Source organism: Thalia democratica, chromosome 9, assembly GCF_965202585.1.
Source record: "Thalia democratica chromosome 9, ktThaDemo2.hap1.1, whole genome shotgun sequence".
Taxonomy (NCBI): Eukaryota; Metazoa; Chordata; class Thaliacea; order Salpida; family Salpidae; genus Thalia; species Thalia democratica.
Window position 1 is genome coordinate 23,153,560 of NC_139173.1, and position 26,109 is coordinate 23,179,668.

General features: G+C 26.7%; 1 protein-coding gene and 2 non-coding genes across 3 annotated transcripts; 1 reads left to right on the forward strand and 2 right to left on the reverse strand.

The window, feature by feature from the left end:
* LOC145844299 (uncharacterized) lies at nucleotides 1-26,045 on the reverse strand. Its single transcript, XM_082951690.1, has 17 exons — nucleotides 25,924-26,045; nucleotides 23,309-23,459; nucleotides 21,364-21,463; nucleotides 20,941-21,029; nucleotides 19,121-19,279; nucleotides 18,499-18,623; nucleotides 12,243-12,368; nucleotides 11,288-11,471; nucleotides 10,721-10,850; nucleotides 7,147-7,277; nucleotides 4,845-5,011; nucleotides 4,149-4,373; nucleotides 3,436-3,619; nucleotides 2,508-2,642; nucleotides 1,979-2,177; nucleotides 228-327; nucleotides 1-37 (listed from the first exon to the last, which is right to left on the reverse strand). The coding sequence occupies exons 1-17, from the start codon at nucleotides 25,965-25,967 to the stop codon at nucleotides 22-24; spliced, it is 2,265 nt and encodes a 754-aa protein (XP_082807816.1). The 5' UTR covers nucleotides 25,968-26,045; the 3' UTR covers nucleotides 1-21.
* Nucleotides 15,655-15,851, forward strand: LOC145845292 (small nucleolar RNA U3). The gene has a single exon (XR_014370336.1). It is a non-coding gene; the product is annotated as a small nucleolar RNA U3 (small nucleolar RNA).
* On the reverse strand, nucleotides 17,139-17,335 carry LOC145845278 (small nucleolar RNA U3). The gene has a single exon (XR_014370323.1). It is a non-coding gene; the product is annotated as a small nucleolar RNA U3 (small nucleolar RNA).
* Nucleotides 26,046-26,109: the final 64 nt, after the last annotated feature.

The following is a 26,109-nucleotide window of genomic DNA, read 5'->3' on the forward strand; positions in this document are numbered from 1 at the left end:
GTCCATCGAGCTAGATACAGCCTAAATATTTGAAGACCTGCAAAAATAACTGTTATAAAAAAGTTTGTTTGGAAAAATTAATGTTAAATGCGTTAAAATGCATGAACGAATCTGAGTATAAATGAAGAGTTGAACAAAAAAAATACAGCTAAAAAACCTATTTTGTTTAAAGCTATGTAGCTAAAATCTACCGATACATTAATTAACATTAGTTGAAAAAATCTAACCTGCCCCAAGAATTATGCTGGTGATTTATTTTAGCATCATCGACTGTTAAATGGTTTGTAGCAGAATGATTTGCTAAATTTAACGGGTAGATTCCCTTACCTGAAAAACAAAATGTAAAAGTTAATCTGACGGAAAATGAAATTAAAAAACTGTATGATCAAAAGAAGCTAAACTTGGGCTTAATAATCTGGGTAGTATATTGATATCTGCAATATGCAAATATTATGTGTCAGGTTGTTTTTTGAATTAAAAAACATTTTGTTTATAAAACTCATTTATCATTGTGCACATACAAGAATGCATCAAAACTTTGTTAATTTGCTAAATTAAGTAGAACCGGTTATATCTAAACGTTTTACTTTTAAGTTGGTTCATGAATAATTAGATCATTTCTACTAAAGCTGATCTAACTTAGTGAATTTTAACTTTTCTATTTTAAACATATACGTTTTTAACTATAGTTTAAACTTAAAATCAATAATGAAGCAATTGTAACCTAAAATAAAAACAAAAAAAAATTATTTTGATTTAAAAATAGAATTAAAGTTTTAGGATAGTACAACTTTTATTATTAAATTATTTTTAGTTTAGGATTTATTTAATTCAGTCATAAAATAATTCAAAATATAGAGTATTTTAACTTAAACTTAGTTAAATTTTAATATTATATTCGCATATTTCTAACGAAAGTTGAAGTAAATTAATTGATAATAACTTAAGTAATAAAATATATGATCATAAGTACGTTGGAGTACAACAACAACAACTTTTAAAGTACTCAGTTTATTTAAAACAAACGGCGTTTTTCTGTGTTTTTTTATTTAACAAAATTTATCAACTACTCTTTATATTTAACTCTTTAAAGTACTTATATTTCTGAGAATTCCGTAGAACTGTGCTAGTTACACAGAGAATCGACGTTGGTTATTAATATATTGAATACTTTTAGTTTTTTTTATCTTGTTGTGATAAATTTTATTAAATTCTAATGTAAATTCAAATGAATAAAATAATAGTTTGTAAAAAAACTCGAATTTTGCATTTAACTTACAGATAAAAAAAAAACTAAGAACGTACGAAGTTAAATATAATAAAATGTTTAACAAAAAAAAAACGAGTAAAAATATCAAATAAGAAAAATATTGAGCCAAAAATGTGAAGAGTTAGAATTGATTGAGTTAGGAAAGTAAAATTTATAAATTAACAAGGTAAAAAGTAAAAAAAAAATTATACATGAAATAGATATAACCAATATCAATTTCGGCCATCATTGTAGGACGTGTGAAGTTCATTATTTATTATATGAAAAAGATATGAAAGTGTCAGAAACGTTAGAAATTATATTAGACAGTAAAAATATTATACCTCCACTTATAGTTTAAAAAAACATAAATATTTTTGACTAAAACTTTAAAGCGTTTTGGTAAAGTGGGTTAGGTTACAAAGGCTGTTAACATACGTTTGAATAAGTGTACGTCTGTACCTACTTTACCAAAAATTTCAAACTTAAAAGCTTAACTCACACCCATCTTATCCAAAAAGTTATAAAATAACAATTTCAAAAATCAAAGCATTTAGTACATTAGTAGCAGGTAATCTAATATTATTGAAAAATTAAATACAATAAATTTAAATGCAGATTAATAATATTTTTATGCTCATTTAAGCGCTTAAAAGCACGCCTGTAAAGAAACCCTTCACAAAACGAAAAAGCATAATAATATAAGTACAAATAAAATGAACCACCAACCAGTAATGCCGTTGAGTATGGCGGGCTTATCTTGACTTTTGTGGCAATAAGAAGAGTTCTTCAACAGCCGCTTGCTGAAGTTCGATGAAGTCATAACGTGGTTTGATGACGTAGGAGGTAGGAGGAGGTTGTTGTGGTGCGGCGGTTGTCTTTTGGCGAGATTAGACAAACTCGCGTTCATTGACTGCTTGTCGGCATGCTGAGAATACAAAAGAAATATTTATGAAAATGTTGAAAATAAATACTGTTCATAAGCTGCTTACTTAGGTCTGGTGAAAAAATATATAAACAGTTGTTTTTAAGTTTTTCAAAAGAGAAAACATTTTACACCGTATTGATTTTGTAAAGCATCTTACAGTTTGATAAATCGGTTTTAATTAAGTATTTTTAAAATTTTTTAAAAACTATTTGTTTACTTACGAGAAAAAAAAAACTAAACTGTCAAGTTGATCAAAGCTATTGAATATTTTTTATAATATTTTTTCTTATTATATATATTTTTAATTACAAACACAAAACTAATACTCACTCGAAACGAATGTGTTGTGTTGGGTCTGGAATAATTTGATGGAAAATTTTTACTCATTTTAGGAATTGTTTTGTTGTCATCGACCAAGGCGCTGGATATTCTTGTAAAGACATTACTGCCCACAAATCTTCGTTGCTGTTCAAAAAAAAGATGTAAAAATACATAAAACTTTTAGTTATTTGAGATTAAATTATGTTCATACATATAAGTTTGCATTAATGTTTTTTTTTCCTAAAATAAAATTTCCTATAGTTGCAAGATTATCTTATGTATGTTAAATTTAATTAGACATTTGAACAAATTTGTATATTATAACTTAAAACTAGAAAGTTATAAACCATGATACACTTGTAGTAGTTAATAAAATCATTAGTAGATCAAGATATATTCTTAAAACTTTTGATAAATAAAATAAAACATCAGAGATTACATTTTTAGTTAGAAACTCTTTTATTTTTTTAACTTTTCATTGTTTTGGTGATTTAAAAATGTTCACCGCATTATAAAAAATAAAACAATTTGAGAGAACTTTTGTAGGAGATAAAACATTAGTTCAATTTTAAAACTTTTCAAAACCCATACAAAAATAAAAAAGCTTTAACAATAAGCTAGTACTACATATACTTCATTATATGGACTATATTTTTTTCATAAAACATGTTTTAAACTCTTCAAAATTCAAAATAAAACAAATTTTCAATATTATTATAAAATAAATAAAACAGATTGCACTTTTAAGTATTTGAACTATTGTCAAAATAAAACATATGTTTTAGACGTAAAGAATTCTTTAAACATGAGAGAACATTGACTATTTGTCATTTTTAAAAAATCCTTAGCAAAAAAAAATTAAAAATTAAAATAGAATATTTAAAAAATTATCTGCAAAAATTACGCGTTCCAACAACCAAATAAACGAGTCACGGACCTGGTCGACGGACAAGTTGGCGAAATCGAGCGTTGAGTTCTCGTGGAGGGACTGGAGGTGTTGGTTGATGGGCGGGAGACGGTTGTTCACCACCCAACCGTCGTTCAACCTTCCTCCTTGGTGGTTTACTCCTGACTGCCTCCTCACCTGAACTCCTCCTCCCGCGCTCCTCTGTCTCCTCTTCCTGAAAGTTTTGTTGTTGTTTTCAGTGTTTGTTGGATTTGATGTGTAAATAAATGATAATGTGCTTGAAATAAAGACTCGGTTATTTTTTTAAAGTGTATTTTTCTATACATGGTAGTGGTTTATAAGAAGGTTAGGTAATGTTGTTAAGTAAAAACAAAATGTTTATTATAAGAATGTATAGAGTCAATGCAATTCTGCTGGTAGAATATCCTTTTAGAGGTGAAACTGCAATTTCTGAGGTGATTAATCGGGTATTAAAATAAATATACCCCAGTTTTGGTTATATGCTTGCCTTTTAACTTTGTTTATAAACCTCGTAAAAAATCCGAAAACAGACTGAGGTGGTGATATAAGGTGTTGTTTTAAAATATTGTGTAACATATTAACGAAGTTGAAACAAATAAATGTAAACACTAAAATCTAACAGTATTCTTTATATTTTATATAAAATCAAAAAAAAAAAAATCAAAAGCAAAAGAATACTAAATTATTAAATTTTTCAGTTTTTTTCATATAACTGAACTAACGCAAAAGCGAACTGGTCGTTCTGCTTCCTGCCGTTCGGGCTCAGCAGCGCCCTCCCGTGGTGGCCCCCGGACGGCGTCAGCAGCCGGCTTCCCGCCATCCCGTGGTTGAGGAAGCGCTGGGAGTTGACGGTGGACGGCCGCTTGGTGGCGTGGTTGTACCTGGCGTTGGGATCGTTCAGATCCCTGAGGAGCGCCGAAGACGGAAACAATCTGGTCGCCTCGTCACTGAAAGAAAATCAAATATTTATGCTAATTTCTTAACTAAGTTAGTAAGTATTTAAACAATTTTTTTAAATTTTTTGAAATTGTGACTTTCGTTGAAAAACATTCTAAAACAGTAAATCGTAAAATTGTGTAACCAATTAAATAATAATTAAACTATTCTTTACTAAACAATAAATAAAAACTTCAATTTACGCAAAGTAACTTGTTGTAAGTTTTAAACATATACCTATTCTAATTTAAAAAATATTTTAGAAGAAAAAAAAATCAAAACAAGTGATTTATTAAACTAGAAAAGCTCATTTAAAAAAATATAGTTCAATCACGAACACATGTTTGTTTTTGAAAGCTTAAATACACATTTCGCAATAACAAAAGCAATCAAATTTTTCCTTATTGACTCAAACAGACAGTGTAACGTTTAATCAGCAAAACAAATGTTTATTTCCTCCACAAATAACACCAAAATCTCACCTGCTGTCGCCGTCAAACCCGATACTTTTCTCGTTCTGAATGTTCCTCATCTGCAGCTTCTTCTGGCTGATCGTCATCAGGTCGTGCAGTTGCTGCCTGCCCTCACTTCCGCCGTACAGTGACGTCATAAAGGAGCTGCTAGAGTTGGACGGCGCCGTTGGTGTCCGCTTTTGAAGAAAGTGACAGTTAAATTCGTTGTAAACATTACTGTTTAAAGTTAAACACTAAAGTTGTGTTACATTTATTATTTTTATAAGGTCTTATTACTAGTTAATGTTGTTACAGCAATTTAAGCACGAGTTAAATACTGATGAGCGTTGTCGAAACGTACTTCTATTTATTTGCTTATAACTAATAAATATTAATAGTATCGGGTTTCGTATTATTATAATAAAACCATTGCTTCAACATTATAAATATAAGTAAAATGACTATGGATCAAACAATCAACATGCTTTCGTTGATCAAAATAAGGAATACATAGGTCGATCCTATGGATGATTTATCTCGTACAGCATGAATTAAACATTTATAAATTTTTATAAAATAGGCTAATATTTCTAAAGAAGTATTTAGTACACTGTGGACTTTTTTGTGCTTGATGATTTAACTTTTAAGATAATAAACGTTTCGTCAATTCAAAAAAAAATTCAATGTACTTTGTAATGAATGTGTCTGGATCTGGTGTATAACTTAAAATATAAGCTTTTACAAAAATCTTTTGTATGCTTCAACTTTAAAAAAATTAATAAACTAAATTGATTGCATAAATTCCATAAAAATTAAAATATTTTAAAAAGTCTACAATTATAGAATCAATTGTAAACAACAATACAACCAAAAGTTAGGTGCAAAAAAAAACAGCAGTGCTTTCATTAAAAGATTTTAATCCCAAAAAGTTAATAACAAAAAGACTTAAATTTTTTTGTAGTGAAATAGCTAAATACAACTTTAAAAAATATAAACCTCGTAATTATATGTATAGATACTAAGAAAAAAACAATTTAGAATAGAATATGTTGCTCTAAACCTAGTTGTTTTTTTAAGTTCGAGTTTAATATCATTATCAGCTTAAAAATTAGGAAATATTAGTAATAATGTTTAATGCAATACTTGTAAATTAATGTGAAGAAATTATTCACTTTTAATACTTTATTTGCGACATAAAGTTAAAAAAATAATTCAGTGAAAACTAATATGCATTAAATTAAAAAAAAAAAGTTATTTATAAACTCACATATTTTTATTAAAAAACATTATTTAAAAGCCGTATATGTTTAACAAAACTCAAAACTTTCATAGTAGAACTGTGTAAAAACAAAAGTATGTACTAAGTTTTATTTTGTAACTACTAAAATATTAGTTTTGTCGTTTTAGCAACTTATAAATCATCTGTAAGAGTAGTCATTAACATTTAGAAAGCAAACATATAGGCACGTAAATAAAATATAATTGTCCGATTTAGATGAATTACGACTAAAACAAAAAACAAATACATTCTTAGTAAAGAAAACATTCTAAACAATCTTCTGGTTTAAGCCACATACTTTTATGTTGACACAGTTACGTTTTCAGTGTTAACCGTTAAATAAGTTTAAGGGTTCGTTTTAATTTACATACAAAATAATACTAAACTAAATAAATGCATTACCACTATACAACTTAACTAATTTAATTACTTTAAGTTTACTAACTTTTGTAATTTTATTGATTGTTCTTAAAATCTTACTTCAAACTTAAATTAAATACATTTTAGCTAATTTAGTTAACTGTTTGTTCACAACAAATGAAAATTACCGATATAAAAAGTGGATAAAAACAATTTTTAAGTTTAAATACTTTTAAATGTTTTTTTATAATTTAACTGTAAGTTTTTATCATACTAGTATAGTATAAGTTTAAATTTTATACACTTAAAAATATAAAGCAACATATTTTGAGTAGTTTCAAGTTATGTAAACATAATTTTTGTTTTGAAAATATTCAATAAAAACTCATAAAAATTTAATTTAAAAGTAAAAAAAAAGTCCTCAAATGGTTTAAAAACAGATAATCACTTTAATTTAATGGTGTGAGAGTCAAACTTACACGGAGCGTCATTTTAGCAAGGTGACACTATTTCATTCCTAATTAACAAGTATTTAACAAATAGCTAATGGAATCTCTAATGTTTTTTATTTACAACTGAAATAAATATTTTAAATTTAAATAAACTAAAAACAATGCTAATTTAAAGAAAGACTTAGGCTTTATCAGATAAACTAATTCATCTGGCGTAAAACAACTTTTGAATAAAACCAACCATAAGAAAATCGGGGGGCTGCAAATTTCGATTGTTGGTGCGATGAACCGACGTTTGCTGGTCGAATTTCGCCAGCAGAAGTGAATTAAGCGGAGGAATATCTTCGAAACTGTTGTCATTTGTAATGAAACCTGCAAACATAAGTAGAAAGTTTTCGGCTCAAGTTAATATGATCATTTACAAACACTCAAAAAATTACTTGCTATCAGTTTGTTAAAAAAGATCTTAATGAAGCAACCTCGTTGGAGTATACAATATCTACAACAATTTGTACAGTGCTTATTTTATTTAAGTGACGTGGAACTAAATTAATTGTTTAAAACAGAGAAACGTTAGCCAGTTAAATGAATATAAGTAATGTGCAAATGTTGTTGTTATTATTATCACTTTTATGATCTTTCTTACAAAAATACTACTTTGCTAAAGACTACACATTTATAAATTTAAATATGTATTAAGAATATTTTTTATATACCATTTGCAACTTATTATTAACAAATTACTCATTTTGACATATTACCTTCCTATAATATTATTAAGAATAGTTTAAAAATAATAATAAAATTAATTTTATACTAGTTTTAATAAGAACAAAACTGAACTATTTATGTAATCTGCTGCAAATAAACTAAAATATCTAATAATACTATATATTTTTGATACTATGTCATAATAAATCAAAAAATTAAGGTTTGAAATATAAAAGTCCTATATGAATTGTCTTTTTTTAACACATTTAAAGTACTAGTTATATAAAGTATAAGAATAAAATTTTTATATCTAAGATTGCACAAATGAGGTTTTAAATAATACTGAATTGTCACTCTATGATGCAAAAAAAAAAAAAAAGCCTGAGTGACAAAAATCTATACTGAGTCGGCTGAGTTTATGAGAAAATTTTAAATGTAATTAATGTAAGCAAAAGATTTGTATCAAAATAATGAGAAAAGAAACTAATAAAACAACATTTATATTAAAAAAAACATTCAAATTATAAAAAGTAGTATGAGAATCGGGAATTTTATCCAAACTAGCTTAAGTTTTTAAATTTTTAAAACTATCCTGAGTTATTGTGAGTGTGTGGCAACCCTACTAATAGCTCTATGTTAAACAAATAGCATAAAATAATAACTCTTGTTTAAGAGAACAAAACATGAAAACCATAACAGTGTACACTAAATACTTATTAATAAAATAATTTAGTAAAAACTTTTAAAAGTGCAAAATAAAGTAAAGGGTACAGTTCTTTTTAGCTTAAAAATATTATCAAAATTACTCTTTTCTCTCCAAACTAAAGTAACATTCGTTATAAACCTTCTTTGTTAATAACTTAAAACAAAAAAGTTAAATAACTTTTATTAAATTTTTTTTAATGATCAAATAAGATGCAATAGTTAAGCTTCATTGCGCGGAAAAGGAAAAATTCAGAGGTTACAAAGCTCTTTAAAGTGATCGAGTCTTTATTTTAACATTATATGAAAACATTTAAGGAGCTTGGTACATTTAAAAACCGTCCAAGAAAAAGGAAGACCCTCCTCGATCGAAGAATATGATTAAAATTTCCTAAGAAAGGGTAAGGAGTAATCTGAAGAGATCTGAAGGAAAATGGCTAATATAAAATATGAGTGTGACCTCAGTATAAAGAACCATCAAAAATGATCTCAAACTGCAAGATACCGTAGAAATTTTCTTTCGCACCTGTCAAAAAGAAAAAAAAAGTATTCTCAATGATTTCAAGACTGGCAAAGCGAGATATCACTTTATTCAAAAAAACTATTCACAATTGAAGTTTCTTATAACTATTAGAACGAGTGTATGCAACTTTTCAGCAGTCATTGCTGAGTCCGTGAGAAGAGCCTGCCGCCTACCAAAATATTTTCACACATGGTATCGGCTGCACTTAAAACTTTAGAAGCAGTTTACATTGCTAGCCTCAAGCATGACTTATGTAAACAGAAGATATTTGTTTGTTTATACAACCGATTTGATTAAGTCTATAAACTTTGTTGTTGTAATTATTTATAAATGTAACTAACTTAATTTTATTAGTACTAACCCGCTTAAGTTTTAAATGACGTGGTTTTGATTATTATGTAATTTTGTTACGATCTTTATTAACTTAAATACTTATAGTGTAACTCCACTGATAGTAACATAGAACAAGAGTGGCGAAAAAAATTTATAATACATTTAAAACTGTTTAGAAATTGAATTACTATAAAACAAAATCTACAGTTTAATGTAAATTATTAATTAGTTTAATGGATAACATTTATCCAACTTTAGTATCTTTTATGACTTTCTTTAAAGTTAAAAATATGATACTAAAATAATACAGCGTCAAACAAAGTTACACAAAATTTATTAAACTTTATTTCATGCTGTTTTTCTTTCATGATCAAAAAATAAAAAGTATAAACTATAAAGAGCATGTTAAAAAACAAACCTAGTATTATACCACCAGTATTTCAAAGTAACCTGAAGTTTAACTAAAAAGAAATGATAAGAATAACTGAGTGCATTTTAAAGCAATTTACTTCATATAGGATTTAGTATAAACTAGAACACTAAAAAGTTTATGTTGAAAAACGCTTGAATAAAAATTAACAAAAAAAAGTAAAAAAAAAACTCTAAAATAAACTAATATCTATGTTGTTTGGTAAACAACTATAATATAAAATTTGATTATTTAAAAACCCGAAAATATAGTAAACTATTATTTTTCACTTTTTATATCATCAATTAATACTATATATATCACATATATATAATTCTACCATTAAATTGTAATGTAAATTTAAAATCATTTTTTGCTATTTATAATAATAAAAGTAGATAAACTAAAATATTAATTTTGTAAAAAAATAAAATCTGTAAAAACTTATCGCTTTTTACAAAAAAAAAATTAGCCATCTGATTAAATTTAACTTTTTAAATGAAAACTTTATAAGTTGTTTTATTCTTTATTAGCGTTAAAAATTTAGTTACTTTGTTTCGTATACAGCTTAAATTATTTATGATTTTTTTTATCACATTTTGACACTTTGTACAAACTTTTTTATCTAATCTAAGAATACTTTTTGTGTATATGTGGTTTAGTTTTAAACACTAGAATATTAAAAAAACTGTAAAAATACTAATAAAAAAATATTTGTTCAGCAAAGGATAAATTGAAAATAAAAACTTTACGTTAACATATTTAAATTAAGTAAAGTTTCCATTAGAAACTAAGTAAATTTATAAAAGGTTTTCAACTTTAAAAAAGTATTTTATGATCATTAATGTACAATGTACATACTTATTATCTAAGTATTTTTGACACTATTTATCTATAATTAATGGCTAAATTTAACTTCTTGGTCAGTAAAAACGTTTTTATAGATGAATAAAATGTTGTTTTATTTAAATCAATACATATAAATCATGCATGACAACTAATAAATAAATTAGCTGTACCACAAGCTCTAAAATAAAAAAATATATACGTCTTGCAAAACATAACAATTCAATACGATCTGTTTAAAGCAGTTAAAGTTGAAAGTATTACAAATAATATAGTAGCAAAACAACAAACCGTTGTCGTCAATATCGGTTTTTTCAAAGAACTGCTTGCTTGCCACGCTCAACACGTCATCTTTGGGTGAATTTTGCGAGCTGTCCTTGTTGTATGCGGCCTGGCTCTTTCGCAAGCAACACGTTAAACGCTTTAAAAGAAAAAAAAAGTGGTAAACCGACCACAAATATTTAAATTTGCAGTAAAAAATAATTAAAATAGAAAGAAAATACATACTATACGCTCTAAAAACATTGCTGTAAGGGAGTGAGTGAGTTTTTTTTTCCATTTTTTATTACTCATTGCAGTTTTTACTTAAAAATCCTGCCTTAAAAATGTGTATCAAACCTATATAAAAAAATTGAAAACACCGAAGTTTACAGCTTCCTAAAATCAAACGTGACAACTCACAAAATTATGCAACAAACATAGGCGGAACCGAGCCACTTAATAAAATTTAAGAATAACTAAAAAACTATAAACAAAAAAACTTTTTTTTGAAACTAGTTTCCACGTTACTAAAAAACTCATCGAATTACTTCAAATTAAAATAACAGTGAAACAAAAACCGTTTAATTAATTTCGAACCTGGAGCAGTGACGTCACGTCTTGTTCGGAAACGGGAGTGGAGGTCAACTTGTTGATGACGTTGGACCAAATGACGTCGAACAATTGCTGCAGGACCGTCTCTCTGGCGCACCTGACGGGAGTGACGGGGGGAAATCCCTGCTTCCGGCGGTGGGGGACGTGGTACCTCCGACCCTCCTCCTCACTTTTGCAAGAAAAAAAGAAAGAAAGTGAGCAATTAAAAAAAAACATTAATTCCTTGTAAAAACTTTGCTTGAATGCAATCTTTGATTTTTTGGAAATCTGAACAAACTTCAAAGAAAGTTAGAAAAACTTTAAAAATTAATGCAGTTTGAAGCTCTTTGTATAAAAGTTATAAGTTGTTTAAATCTAAATGTTATAACAAAAACCGGATAAAATTTAAATAAGACTAAAAATTAAATAATATTTGAGATAAAATTGAAAACACTGAAAACAAGTTATATTGTGAATTAAAAGTATTAGTAGTTAGGCATAATAGAAACATGAACGGATTACAAGTGTAAAAGAAAAGATTTATAAATAAACAAATAAAATTTGTAATTGTAAAAAAAATTAAGTTAAATTTTTTATACAAAATATTTATTAAAATTAGCAAATAAAGTAATTGGTGATAAAAAAATGTTGATCTAGCAATTTTAAAAAGTTTATGTTAATAATTGTTAAAACATAGACTTTGTATTACGATATAAGTCCTTAAACTGATTTTGATACTTAAAGCTTAATTAAGTTATTTAAAAACTTATTAAATTCTAAATGTTTGATATTGCTTTAAAATAATACATTTTTTATATAAAGGGATTGAGTGTTTACTATTTTTCATTATAAATCAAAACTGTTGAAGTTATTTTTTAATTACTAATTTGGTACTATAATTAACTAGTTTTTTGATTTTTTTTAATTATTATTGTTATAACTATTACTGCATCAAACTTACATTTCAGTAACATTGTAAGCAATGAGTTCTTCCACAACTCCGTCTTTCACAAAGACCTCCTCATCATTTTGAAGAAGCTGATCTTTTGAGGGACTCAGTATTATTTGCTTCCCACAAATATTCAACCTGTAAAAATAGTCGATAAAGCTCTGTATTTTATTAAACAAGTAGAAACATGTAAACATGAAAAGTATAGATTAGCAAATATTTATAGTGTATCTTTATAAAGCACTATAATGTTTAAAAGCTGCAAAAAAATTGACAGACACATTGAATCAATTTTTAAAATTTTTATTCTAGGATAAATAAAAGCTACTAGTAAATACAGATGTATGTATTAATTTATATTATCGTAACAACATTATAAACATGATATTTAACAATAAATAAATCATTTTCGTCCTATTGAAATAATTTATTAAACAGTTAACTCTAGGTTTAAAAAGGTAAAGGTCTTGTAAGAAGTTATTAGATTTATCAAATTTATACAAGGATTTTTCGTTGTATAAAAAGTAGAACTTATTTTTGTATGAATAAAAACCTTTCATTTTAACTTTGATTTAAAAACATAAGATTTAAAAATTGGCATTATTAAATCTTATTTATTTATTTTCAAACTAGAAATTAAACATTTAAATGTTTATTGTTTTGTTGAATTAAAAATTATCAGATGATCAAAAAAATCATTAACTTAATTGGATAAACTTTAAAACATACAACATAAATTTATTGGTCAAAATTACACTGTAGTGAAAATAAATAAGCTTTATTTATACAGTGACCACAAAAAGTTTTACGGTCCACTTATATTCATAGGATTATAACTGATAAAGCGAAAGCTAAAAAGATACAAACAATCAAATGCGAATTTTCAAAAAACTTCATGGTCTTATTCAAACACAATTGATAAACCTCAACTTTTTGCCTCTTGTTTTCTAACAAAAAAATACCTCTCCATATTGATTATATTGTTTCCAATAAGTATTTTATACAGTTATACTAAAAAAGATTGCTCGGTTTACTGAAATGTAAAGAGCTTATTTAAATAAAGATGTGCAAACTAAATATTTTATTTACAGCCAGGTTTCGCTTACAACCAGGTTTACAATTAGTATTTCATAAAATTATTAAACTAAATATATAACATTAGCATACACTTTGCAGATTTTCAGAAATATCCTACAAGCAACAGATTGTTTATTTTCTACCAAGTAAAACGTGGAAGTTTTTGAAACAAGGCTTGAGAATTAATTGGAATAAATTATATCATAATAAGAAAAATCTTGACCTTTGTAAACTTTTTTAATAAGCACATTTCATTTGAATTATGTCTATAATTGCATTTCAGTTAATCAGTTACAGTTTTTTGAGATAATACTACAAAACTCTGAATAAATAAAGATGCGTTTATTTTTATAGACTGTGATTAACATATGATTTCTGGAAAAACTCAACCAAAATTAATACCAAAGAGTAATCTCGAAACAGGATATTAATGTAAAAGTTTATAACTTAAAAATTTTTGAAAAGAAATATCCCTTAAAATAGTTCACAAGAAGACAGCAAAATTAAAGACTAGGAAACAAATCTACTGATATAAGAAAACAATACATTAAGTACTGATTAAAACTTTGTTTAGTTAAAATGATAAGCAAAACATTTTTTATTTTTTATTTATACATATTAATTATTAATATGCTACCTTACTTTACGTATCTTTTATTTTTTGTTATTTATTCTATATTTTATCCACATTGTTAGTTCCATTTATCAGGCATCTATTCCTGACTTATAAAACGATCTCGCTCGTAAGTATGGTGCAAAACTTTTATGTTTTAACTACATAGCTTGAGCTCGATATTTTACTAATTGGGTTAAGGTTTGTTTTTGATTAATTTTTACCTGGATAGAGCGTCTTAAAAAATATAATCTAAATATAGAAATTTAGAATTTTTTAACTTCTAACTAAAAATATTTTTTCTCAAGAAAAAAAAGAGGATAACTTTTACCATTTTGGTCATGATTTTTATCTAATCCGCTTCCTACAAACTGTTTGTATTATTGAAAAGAAAATTTACAAATTTACAAAACTGTACATTTTGAATTCACACTTATTAAAACTAATCGGAGAACTTATTTAATCTTAATTGAAGTAAAACATAAATGCAATTATTAAAGGGCATAGAGGAATAATATAATTTTTTCACAACTTGATCTTATTTTCTAGAGTTTTAACTAAGATACAAGGTGCTTTTTACAGACTTTTAAAATTCAAAATATTAGTTGAAATATAGTCGATTAAATTTGAACAGTACAATAGGTTCCTTATGGGAGGAGAAAACTAAATCGGCGAATAAATAGAAACCACTAAAGATACGCCTCATACGTTTTTTGAGATAGATACCTCGAATTTTAAGGAAAGTTTCCTTGCAATATTTAAAAAAATCTACTGCAACAAATTTTGAAAAAAAAAAAACTAAAATTTTATGAGAAAAAAAATACAGACTAGTATTTTGGCTACCCCTATACTAATGTATTAACTCTTTTGAAGATTTTTTGTTGACATTGTTTTAATCTTTTAAGTTAAACGCAAGAAATGTTCTTTAGTTGCACAGTAACAAGTTAGTTTTAAAATTTATATTAATCGCCACCAACTTAAAAATTTTACAAACTACTTTAGAATTTCTGTTAAAAGTGTTACAATAGATGTTGCTTGATATGAAATAAATAGATTAATATCTTTATAAAATATTGTAAACCTACAAAAAAAGAACTTTTAAAATAAAGTATTTCAGTGTAGTAATCAAAGTCAATCAGTATGTTTTTCTCAAATTAATATTGTGCCGATTTTTTTGCATAAAATTAAAAAAAAGTCAAATATCAATGGAGTTAAAATAAAAATGGTTAATTGTGCGTTTATTTTAGAAATGTACTATTTTTTATTCACAAAAACAATTTCCTAATCCATTTAAGTTTGAAAGGAATTCAGGCTTTTATCCTAATAATTTGGATTGTACAAAAATTAAAGATTCTAAAATAATATTTTCTCTTTTTATTATTTCGTGATTTTCATGGAACGATATGTATTCTTTTTTTTGTTTTTAGCACATTTTAAGTCAAAACAATCTCTAATCTAGTCTTTAAAATATAATAACTTAGATCAAACCGTAGAGTACCATGAAAAACAAACTTCACATTAAAGTGAAAACCAGACTATGTTTATATGTAATTAAAAACTTTGTATAAAATAATTAATAATTACTCAACTATAAGAGTTTATAATTCTCTCAAATTTTATTTTTCCCTTGTGACATCACAATAAACTCTCTCATTCTTCTAAGCAACAATAAGACTCGCAGCAAACTGTGGCTTGCAATTATTGTTTATATACTCAACAGTTCGTGGCAATGTCCAGATCATACTTTTAAGGATCATTTCTAAAGTGTGTGTCTCACGAACGTTATTTAACAATGACGGTCAACCAATCACGATGAAGAATTGTGGAGTGGTTCTCTGAGCAGGAAAATGACTTCAGCTAGCTGAGTGTCGTAATGACTATTCTGCTGCTGTCAAGGCAACAGTTGAGGGGAATCACTTTTTCTGAGTGACTAGCAACAAGCTTTGAGGGGCTCTTTAATACTAGAAATAATCAATTGAATCGTAACTCTTTATGAAGCTTCTTTAAACTAATGTTTAAAACTTCAAAGTTCTTGTTCCTTTTAACAAACTTAACAAAGTTTTCTGAACACTTGGACGGTGATCAGAATAATGTTTTTAAAATGAGTGTACTCACTTTGATGTACGTTTGGCTAAAAAAATACGCTTGTTATTTAAACGATGATCCCCAGGCTACATAAAGTATTTGATGAGTGTGCATTAAACTTAACCACCTACTTTTAGAACTCCAATCTACCAACAAAACTATTACTGAAATTCAGAAGGCTTTATCAGCTTTGAGTAAAAAAAGTTTCTAAAGAACAGGAACTTTGGATGTTCATTGCTTTAGGTCAGGTGATTATGATGCTGCATTTTAGATCAATGGTAGTTGTATAAAATGATGATTATCGGCTAACAAATTAGAAACTTGCAACATTGTCACTGTATTAATTTCATATCTTAAAACATTTTTTTAAAACAAAGAAGGTGAGATTTGTGTATGTCCTAAAGTGTCTGAGATTCTTAAAAATGAACTAGTAATTGATAGGTTTCTCATACTTTTGTTCAAATCAAAAGTTGTATAGCTGATGAAGCCAATTTAAGTTAAAAAAAGAAGTAGAAAGGAAAACTGAATTTGTTTAATTCTATATACCGTCTAAGAACTTTAATATCAGCACTGTTATTTTAGTTTGTTTTCAATATGTGAATACTATCGCTATACTGTAATTTTATTGTTTGCTATTAATGTTCTTGTTGTAAATACTATATTTTTAATGTCAGATAATAAATTTGGGCGTATAAAATGGTGTTACACCATATTTTGGAATTATTTTTAACTCAAAACTTTTAGCAACTTTTCTGTCGCAAGCTTTATAGATGAGTCAACCCAACCAAAATATTTTGTAAAGTTAAATACAATTTAAAAAAAACTGTAGTCAAAAATCGAAAAGAACGTAACACCTAATGGTAAACATATTTATGCAGAAGAAAATAAATAAAAAAGTTATACTACAGGGATGTATTTTTTTAATATCATAGTTTTATTGTTTTTGTTATATAAGTTTAATAAAATATAGTTTTTTGAATACATTTCGCTTTTAGTGAAACCACAAAAAAGAAGTGGAAAGTAGGAAAACAAAGGATTACGTAAGAGTTGAATTTCCGAAATTCGTAACTTAACCTCATTTATTGTTATTACACTTATAAGTATACTAAAAAGCCCCTCAAGACTTGTTGCTGGTCACTCAGAAAGAGTGATTCCCCTCCACTGTTGCCTTGACAACAGCAGAACAGTCATTACGACACTCAGCAAGCTGAAGTCATTTTCCTGCTCAGAGAACCACTCCACAACTCTTCATCGTGATTGGTTGACCGTCATTGTTAAATAACGTTCGTGAGAAACACACTTTAGAAATGATCCCTAAAAGTATGATCTGGACGAGACAGTGAACTGCTGAGTATATAAACAATAATTGCAAGCCACAGTTTGCTGCGAGTCTTATTGTTGCTTAGAAGAATGAGAGAGTTTATTGTGATGTCACAAGGGAAAAATAAAATTCAAATTAAGAGAATGTATGTTCTCATACTATTTTGCATATTAAACTTTAATACTTTATTTTTAAATACTAACAACCATGTTCATGCACACACCTTAAAGTAGGAGACTGCTAAAAATATATCAAGGTTTTGTTGTGTGCAAAAGTAAATACTGAATCGTTAATTAATATACAAAAGCTACAAAACTCTTAAAATAGACAATTTAATCAATATTGCTTGCATGTATATTTACAGTTCCGAATAAAATTCTCTTTAAACTAAATTTTCTTAAATTGAACAACTCTTAAAAAAAATATACAGCTTTAGAAATTACGCCTCAATGTATTATTTCTATAAAAGAACTCATACCTTGCATATATCTTTTAAGGTTTTTTTTTCAATTAGCTTACAAAAAGAGTGGCAGATATACAAGCTCTGATTGCTAAAAATTATAAACTTGTTTTATTTTAATTGTGCAGCAAAAATAACTGAAACATCATAACATAAGAGAGTGTATGTGCAAGCAAAATAGTTTCAAGTGCAATGCAAATATTTTAACTCATTTGCTAAAAGTACTAAATAAACTTTAAAACAGTAACAGTGAAAATTTTGAGCTTAGTCAGTGGCTTTAGCCTTGAATATTTTTGCCAAAAAAAAAGAAGATGAGCTCAGAAACAGCTTGAAACATAGAAAATTATTATTACTTTCGCTAATGCTTCACAACGTTTTATAATTAACGAACAATTATTACCGTTAATAAGTTTTATTAATGGTCTTTCGAAAATTTTCAAAACTAAATTCATGGATTTTCCTGAGTTATATGAATTCTGTGATGACATAGGTAATAGATAACATATAAGGTTGGAGTAGATTAAGTTTCTTTAGAAACTTTCACACATAACTTTATTTTGACAATTTTGTAGTGTAATAGCCTTTGTTTATTTTCAATGAACTTTACTTTACAATAATATTTTCAGGAAATTTTAATAAAAAATTAAGTGATACAAAGCAAGCCTCGTATGTTAAACTTGTTTTGTAACACCATAAATCTAGAATAACAAACGTTTCACTGGCGTATGGTGAACTCATTGCATCCAAGTCGTTTATTTTTTCAAAACTATCAGTGAGTTTGGATACTTCGTTTGGTTTGCTTATGTACTGAAACCCTTCTTCCTTCGAAGAGATGACCTAAAAAAAATAATGTTAATAAACGAGCAAAATAAAACTAAAATACAAAAACGTTTTCAAAACTGCTGACTGTAGTAGTATTCGTCAAAATTGGTTTCTGTTTTTTCTTAATTTAATTAAATTCTAAGTTTTACTTAATTAATTAAAAGTACTATTATTTGTAGTTTGCTTGGGTAGGTGGGTTAAAAATATAAGTTTAAATGTTATTACAGCACTGAAAATTTACAAATGTATTTATTATTTGCACAGATGTGCTTTACATAAAATGTCTGAAACGAACGCCCAATACAGTACAACTGCAGACATCTCTTTTCTACAATTATCATTTTGCTTAACAAAAAAGATCTTTAAGATGATAAAAAAAAAACTTTTAAGTAACACCTGAGAGGCGCTCAACCGCCATTATTTTATGTTATAATATAGACCCGTTAGATTCCTTGGCAACAATAAACTACTTTGCCAAGTACTGAAAAATTCTAAAGTAACATTTTAAAAACCTGAGAGCCGCTCAGCCGAAGGTGTGGAAAGGACTTCATCCAGAGCCGGCACTCTTTCTGCAGCGGAACCGACACTCCTACCACCTTGCCACCGAAAATCATATTGTCTATCTGGTGGAGCATCTCGCTGACCACTTGCGAAGTTTGCTGGTCCAACTCCTGTTTGTTGTTAACATCTTGGCTTAAATTTCTTGGCCCAAAAGTATTTTGTTAGAAAACTGGAGTTGTATAAACTCCTGTTTATATTGTTGTGTGTAACTGGGATTTTTGTAAACATTTTAGAAAATTGCTTAGCATATAAGCAATAAATGAAGTTAGTGTAGCAACTTGCTTAGGGATGCAGTTTTTTTAATGAAAATAGCTAATTATTGTATTATTTAACTTTTCAGTTGTTTAAAAAAATAAAAACTCTTGTTTGTTTTGTTGTGTGGATTTTAAGCATTTTGTTGAATTCTTAGCATAACAGCTATTTACTTGAGAACTAAGTTTTTTTTTATATAAACATATTGCTTTATTGTTCTTTTATAAACTTTTCAATGGGTACAAAAAAAGTATATGATCAAAAACTCTTTTAGCAAGATGATAAATTAATTTAATGATTAGTAAAAATTACTTTGACTCTTTTTATTGGTTGATATTTTATATACTGATAAATTTTAAGCTAGATAATGGATACAGAGCAACTTATATATAAACCTAACAATTCTTATATAAAATTGATTAACCAATCAAACAACCTGCTTAATTACTTTCTTTTAACTACCATTATAATAATCTTACACAAAATGCTTCAATAAAACTAGTAAGAAAAAAAAACAAAAAAAAATTATTAAACCAATTTTTTGCGAAAAGTTTAAACTTTTAATTAAGGCTAGTACTAAAATATTGAGTTCTCATTCAAATAAATTCGCATTCAAAACTTTTCCAGGTTTTTTAATAAAGAACTAGTTTTTAGGTCTAGTTTTAATATAAAACAAAATAATATATAATAAGCTGTATTGAATAGTATAACAACATTAAAATGATAGTATACATGCATTTAAGCTGCTTTAAATGTGTTTTTTAGTAAAATAATTTTCAATGATACAAAAAAAAACTAAACAGTAGATTTTCGTTACCAATCGAAGTTTAATTACTTTACATGTAAAATTAGTTTAACATACAAGGTCTTTTAGTGATTTTTGTTTGAAATTACAGGCATTTTCTGTTTTATATTCTCAAATTAATTTTTTTTTTGCCTAAATTGTTAAAATCTAGGTTTTTTCAGCATTCCAGACTTTCTGGCAACCCTGTACATACTAAAATGCTGTTATTATAAATGTGAAATTCCAAAAAAGTGCAAATGGATCTTATAACACACAAAAGCCCCCAATTGTTTAATTTTTAATGGAACATTTTTAGAATGGCAATTAAAAAACTTCGGTTTTGTAACACATATGCTTACACATAGTAAATTACAACTGCTTAAACCAGGTGCAAAGACAAACGGCAAATGAAAATAGAACTTGTCAAATTAGATAGTTTGTTGGTATTATTATTGCGTTTCAAATGAAAACCTTGGTTCTTATTTTTGGCATCAACAAGTAATTACGAAAGTCTAAAAACTGAAACTAGCTTTTATTCAAAAAATAACTTAAATTAACTAAACAAAATAAAAAGAAACTTTTTTACACCTATAATTAGACTTACTAGTTTAAAATATTGTTTTGCTTATATTCTTCATGATAAGCTCAGTTAATTTTTTTTGTGCATAGTTTATAGCGCTACTGTTTTAAAATAAAAACAATTTAACAAAAATTATTTGAATTTAAAAATCTAACGTCATCGCCCCACGAAAACAGTGAGCTTCGTTCCGTAGTGTTGCCAGTAGTCAGGCTGTTCCCTTCGGACCAAAAGTAGTTCGAAGCACCTGGAAAATATCAGCTGATCAAAACAAGAACACCATTTCTCACAGTAGTTTACAAAAATTTTTTTTTTGTTTTACTTTAAATGTATAACGTCGTTTCGCTTAAAAACAGCTCACCAGATACAAAACAGCTGAAAAACAAATGCAGAGCGATGAAATTAAACTAGACTTGAAACAAAACTAATTAAAACATGTCTAAGCACTAGTTTTTTTTGTTAAAGTAAGTTATAAATTTTCAAGTCGGGTAACATACATAATCTATATAAAATTTTAATTGTAAGAAAAAACTAAATTTAAGGTATGGTTGTAATTTGTACAGTTTACAAATGTTACATACCGCATCCGTTTGTGATTGTTTCGTCATCGTATGACGTAATAGAGGGCGTGCTGTTTTGCGAGCCTCCGGTTAAAGTCGATTCGTCGCCACTGTCGTAATTCTGTTTGTATGAATTTTTATCAAGATCTATATTTTTTTTTCTAAAGTGGATGTCTTTATCTAAATTATTGTTTAAAGAATTATCTTATGTCTAAAACTTTAATCACTGTTTTAAAACAGTTTTATACCAACAATATAATTGCAGTTTTTATACTTAGGCCCAACGCTAAAAACAGCATTATAATATTTTATCTAACAAGTAGTATTATTAAATTATGAATATATTACACTTCCTTTTAAAATTTATATTATATTTCTTATTCAGTAACTCATGCTCTTCAGCAAGATAAAAATGCTATACAAAAATTAGAGTACATTAGTTCTTATAAATCCTACTATTATTGTTTTATAAGAATCTTGAAAAAAATTATCTGTTTATAAAACATGAAAATATAGCCAAGTGAAATGATTATCTTTATTAATATGATGGCTATTTTGTTAAAAATAGTTTAAGCCATAAAGGGAAGTAAAGAAATTTAATACTATCAACTTTTAAATTAAAACTATAAGTATGAATAACGTGATTAAAAAATGATATATAGACAGTTTTGTACAACGCTGCGTACATACAAAGTTATAAACTGCTATTTTTCATTGTCCAATTTTTAAAAAACTACAAAATCTTTAAAAGTAAAACTATTTACATTTTTTTATTGAGCTATAGGTTTTAAACATTCACGTAATACCCCTAATGAAGGAGAATATATATTTTTATTTAAATATTTTTTTTTCGCGTTTTTGGTTTGCCATCCATTAGGAACCTATTGAGCTCACCAACTGTGATCGCTTATATCTCAAAAGTTTTTTTGAATTTTGTTAAGAGGGTTGCCACAGATTAAGCTAGGAAAAACTTCCTGACTTTTTACTAAATCAAGCTTTTAATTTAAACTTATTCTAAAATACATAATCAAACACTTTGCGTTAAAACGGAAGCTTTTATAAATACTATATAAACTATATAAAGCTTTTAATTTTATTTTTATACTAGTTAAAACAACAGTTTTAGTTGCTGTAGTCAATCATCTAACTTCCATTACATCGCTTGAACCATCTGTGTATGATTGATGTATTTGCAAGAAACAGCTCTATTAGCACAATACTTTTATTTTCTAACTTATAAACACATGGAAGTGTGCTTGCCACAGATCATCAATACTAAATAGCATACAAAAACTGCTTGTTCAAGTAGGGTAGTTGTTCAATATGTTAATAAAAAACTTTGCAGTTTTATAAAAGATATTTTATTAATTTTTACCAGATGAAGGAATTGGAAATTAGGTAATTTTGTATATTTATAGGAAAATTTTGCAATTATAATCTGACTTGAAAGGATTTTTATTTATTTTTTAAACATTCGAAGGCTTTGGAAAATAAAGAATTTTGTAAGTTTTAACTGACAAAATCTGACGTTTTTTCAAATTTCCTGACATTTTTTTTTAAATCCCTATTTTTCCTGACTTTTGTCATTTTTTTAGTTTTTCTGGTTAAGCGGTTAAAAATATATGATAGCTAACAAAAAGTTCTACAAAACAAGACCAACCTGTAAAAACTAAAATAAACTGTAAGGTCACATTTTAAAATCAAATTTTGATAATAAGAAAGACTTAAACAGGATTTTCTTAAAAATTAAAAAAATCTCATTTTTTGAATGTTATATTATAACTTTTCATATATAAATTTTTAGTCTTTTCTAACTCTATATATAAAAACTACTTATATCTAACTCTATTTTTGCTAAAAACAAATGTATTATATTATCTTTTTAGTACTAAAAGATACAAACACTAAACACACACATATATAGATCATAGCTAATGTAATTACAGACAGTTTAATCATTAGATACCTTCATGGGATCATCTTCAAGAAGCATTGACCCGTAAAAAGATGTGGAGTTGATGTTCTTAGCAGCAAGTATGTTGGATGATGTTGGGTTCACGTGGTTCATGGTAGCAGGTTTGAACTGCTCAGACGAGCTATCGCGCGAAAACCCTCGTCTGTGAGAAATTTTTAGTTTAAACATTTAAGTACACAAAGTTTTTATGAACAGTCATATCTCTAAACTCAAAGATATATGAAGTGCATTTAAAAAAAATACTGCTTAAATGCTTTGCTTGTAAAAAACATTTAGATATATTCTACTTCGATAACAAAGTGTATTGTACAAATCGAAAATTATTTTAAAAATTTAGACATGTAATAACCACATCTATGAATGAAAAAATATTCCAGATTAGTTATAGTTTTCTATTGAGTAAAACTAGATAAAGTATTTTAACTGCCATCACACTTATGTAAAAGACATATAGTAACAAATTACTATAGCCTTAAGTGGGTAAAACTAAAACATACTAAGTGCTGCTTTTAGCTTGAAACTATAAATACTTGATATCAGTTAAATTGATAAATAAGTATTTTTTATTAAAGGCTTACTGAGCGATAAGGACATTTTTTTAATTTATATTTGCCTACTCATATAAGCTTAAAGTATAAATTATAACTCAGTTTTTATACAGCTTAAAATTTCAGTTTACTTATATAATATATTCAATTTAATAAATAAATAATAATACAAATTTATGAACAGCAATTCTCTTGGAAAATAAAAAACTAGAAATCTATCAACATTTTCAAAAGCTAGATACCTTAAACATTAAGGAAAAAATAGTCAAATTGAGTTTAAAAACTGAAAAAAAAATTTAGATACAAAAAGTAATCGTTTTGCAAAATAATTACCTCTTTATTTAAAAGCTAGTATAAAATTTTTTCTCTAGAAAACTTTTAGTAACAGTCATAGACCTATTATATAATTTAAAAAAATATTAGTTAAAACAAGAAGATGTGAAGACATTATTAGTGTTTTTATTTTTCCTTTTTGGTTTGCGTTGTTTTTAGCAACCTATTGAACTACCGATTTTGATTCCTTGTGTAAACTTATGTATTGCGATTAGAAATACCTGTTAGCTAATATTAAGTGTACAGTATAAAATAAACTGGTACAAAACAATGTGAATTCCCTATGCCTTTAATAAATTTAAAGTATTTCTGTACGTTTCCTATGAAAGACAATTTATAATGTTATAATACAACTCAAAAAAAATTCTTCATTTTGAAATCAATGATTAATTTAACAAAAAATAAAAACAACTTAAAGATTTTTCAAAGGCTTCAAACTATCATTAACCATAAAACATTTTTATGTGTAATATCTTACAACAATCAAGAGCTGTGTTTAAAAAAAAGTGCATATTAAATTTTGTGAGTAACTAAAATACTTATAGAAAATTTTATTTTATATCTTATAGCAGTGGTCGGCACGCTACTTCGAATCCGTGAACCCTAAATAACAAAATTAAAATTCTGTGCACCCCAATTTTCATTCTTTAGCGCCGCTAGTGTTTAAGAATATGTAAACACTTTTAATCGTTTTTTTTACTAATAATTCGGTAACACCCAGTTAATTTTACACACTAACTTTAAATTTACCAGTTTACGCTATCCATTTCAATAAACTTTTAATATCGATGATCTAATTTTTACAACAATATTTTACTTGTATCACCCAGGTCTAAAATACTAACCAGAATTTTTACATAATGTAACAGAATAGAACTAGGAGAGTACAAAAATGGTCGTTTTATTGACAACAAAATGGTCAATTAGATATCAAGGTTGAATATGTCTTAAATGTAAAAAGATTTAAAAAAAAACGTTAATTTAGTTTCTGCGCGAAAAAAAAAATCCATGTACCCCAAAATAAGTTTCACAAACCCAAAAAGTCTCGGGCACACTAAAAGAAATTTCATGTACACTAGTGTGCACCAGTGTACACCGTGCCGACCACTGTCTTATAGTATAAAACTTTTTTATCAGATTTTTACATGTCTTAACTTAAATATAATAAATTGAAACAGCTGATCCATATTAAGAGTAAAACGTTTTTAAAACGTTTGAACTCTTAAAAGTTTAGTGTTAAAAGGTTTGTTTTTCGCAATCTATCATACACAAGTTCCTATACTTATTCAAAAACCACTTTTTTATAGGTTTTATATCATCTCCTGAATAAAACTAAACTTGCACAAAAATAAGCTTAAAACTTTTAATACACTTTACCAAATAAAACAAATATCTACAACCTGTTTTTTAATTGTTTTTTATACTTTAAAATTTTTAATTAACAGTACTAGTAAGTTAGACAAATATAACTAAAGTAATGAAATCTTTAAGTATTGTGTTCATAAGTTAAATATAACTAGGTAGTTATTTATGCTTTCTAAATTATGTAAAATGTTCATTAACAACATGAAAGTTGGTAATCAAACTCGAGTATTTTAATTAATACAACAACTGAAGTATAAACAATTACCTTGCAATTTGCATTGGTTATAAAGGACTTTACTCATTATGTCTAATTAGCCACATAAAAACTCGTCAATTATAGCTTAAAAACTTTTTACTTACATTTCAAGATCATTTGAAAGGTGTACCTTGAATCTTTCAGACATTTTATGTAAGATTTTTGTAACTCATCTTAATAACAGTTTCCATAAGATATATAACTATTTTTGGAATATTTTTACTCTAAAAGATATTACTATCAAGAACTAATTAGCAATAAGTATAACATTTTAATTTAATTTGTGTTTT

Coding starts and splice junctions, on each gene's coding strand:
- LOC145844299 (XM_082951690.1), bottom strand. CDS start 25,967: ATGTCTGAAAGATTCAAGGTACACCTTTCAAATGATCTTGAAAT. Junction 21,030..21,363: donor AACAATCACAAACGGATGCG/GTATGTAACATT, acceptor GATATTTTCCAG/GTGCTTCGAACTACTTTTGG. Junction 7,278..10,720: donor AACCGATATTGACGACAACG/GTTTGTTGTTTT, acceptor TTATGTTTGCAG/GTTTCATTACAAATGACAAC.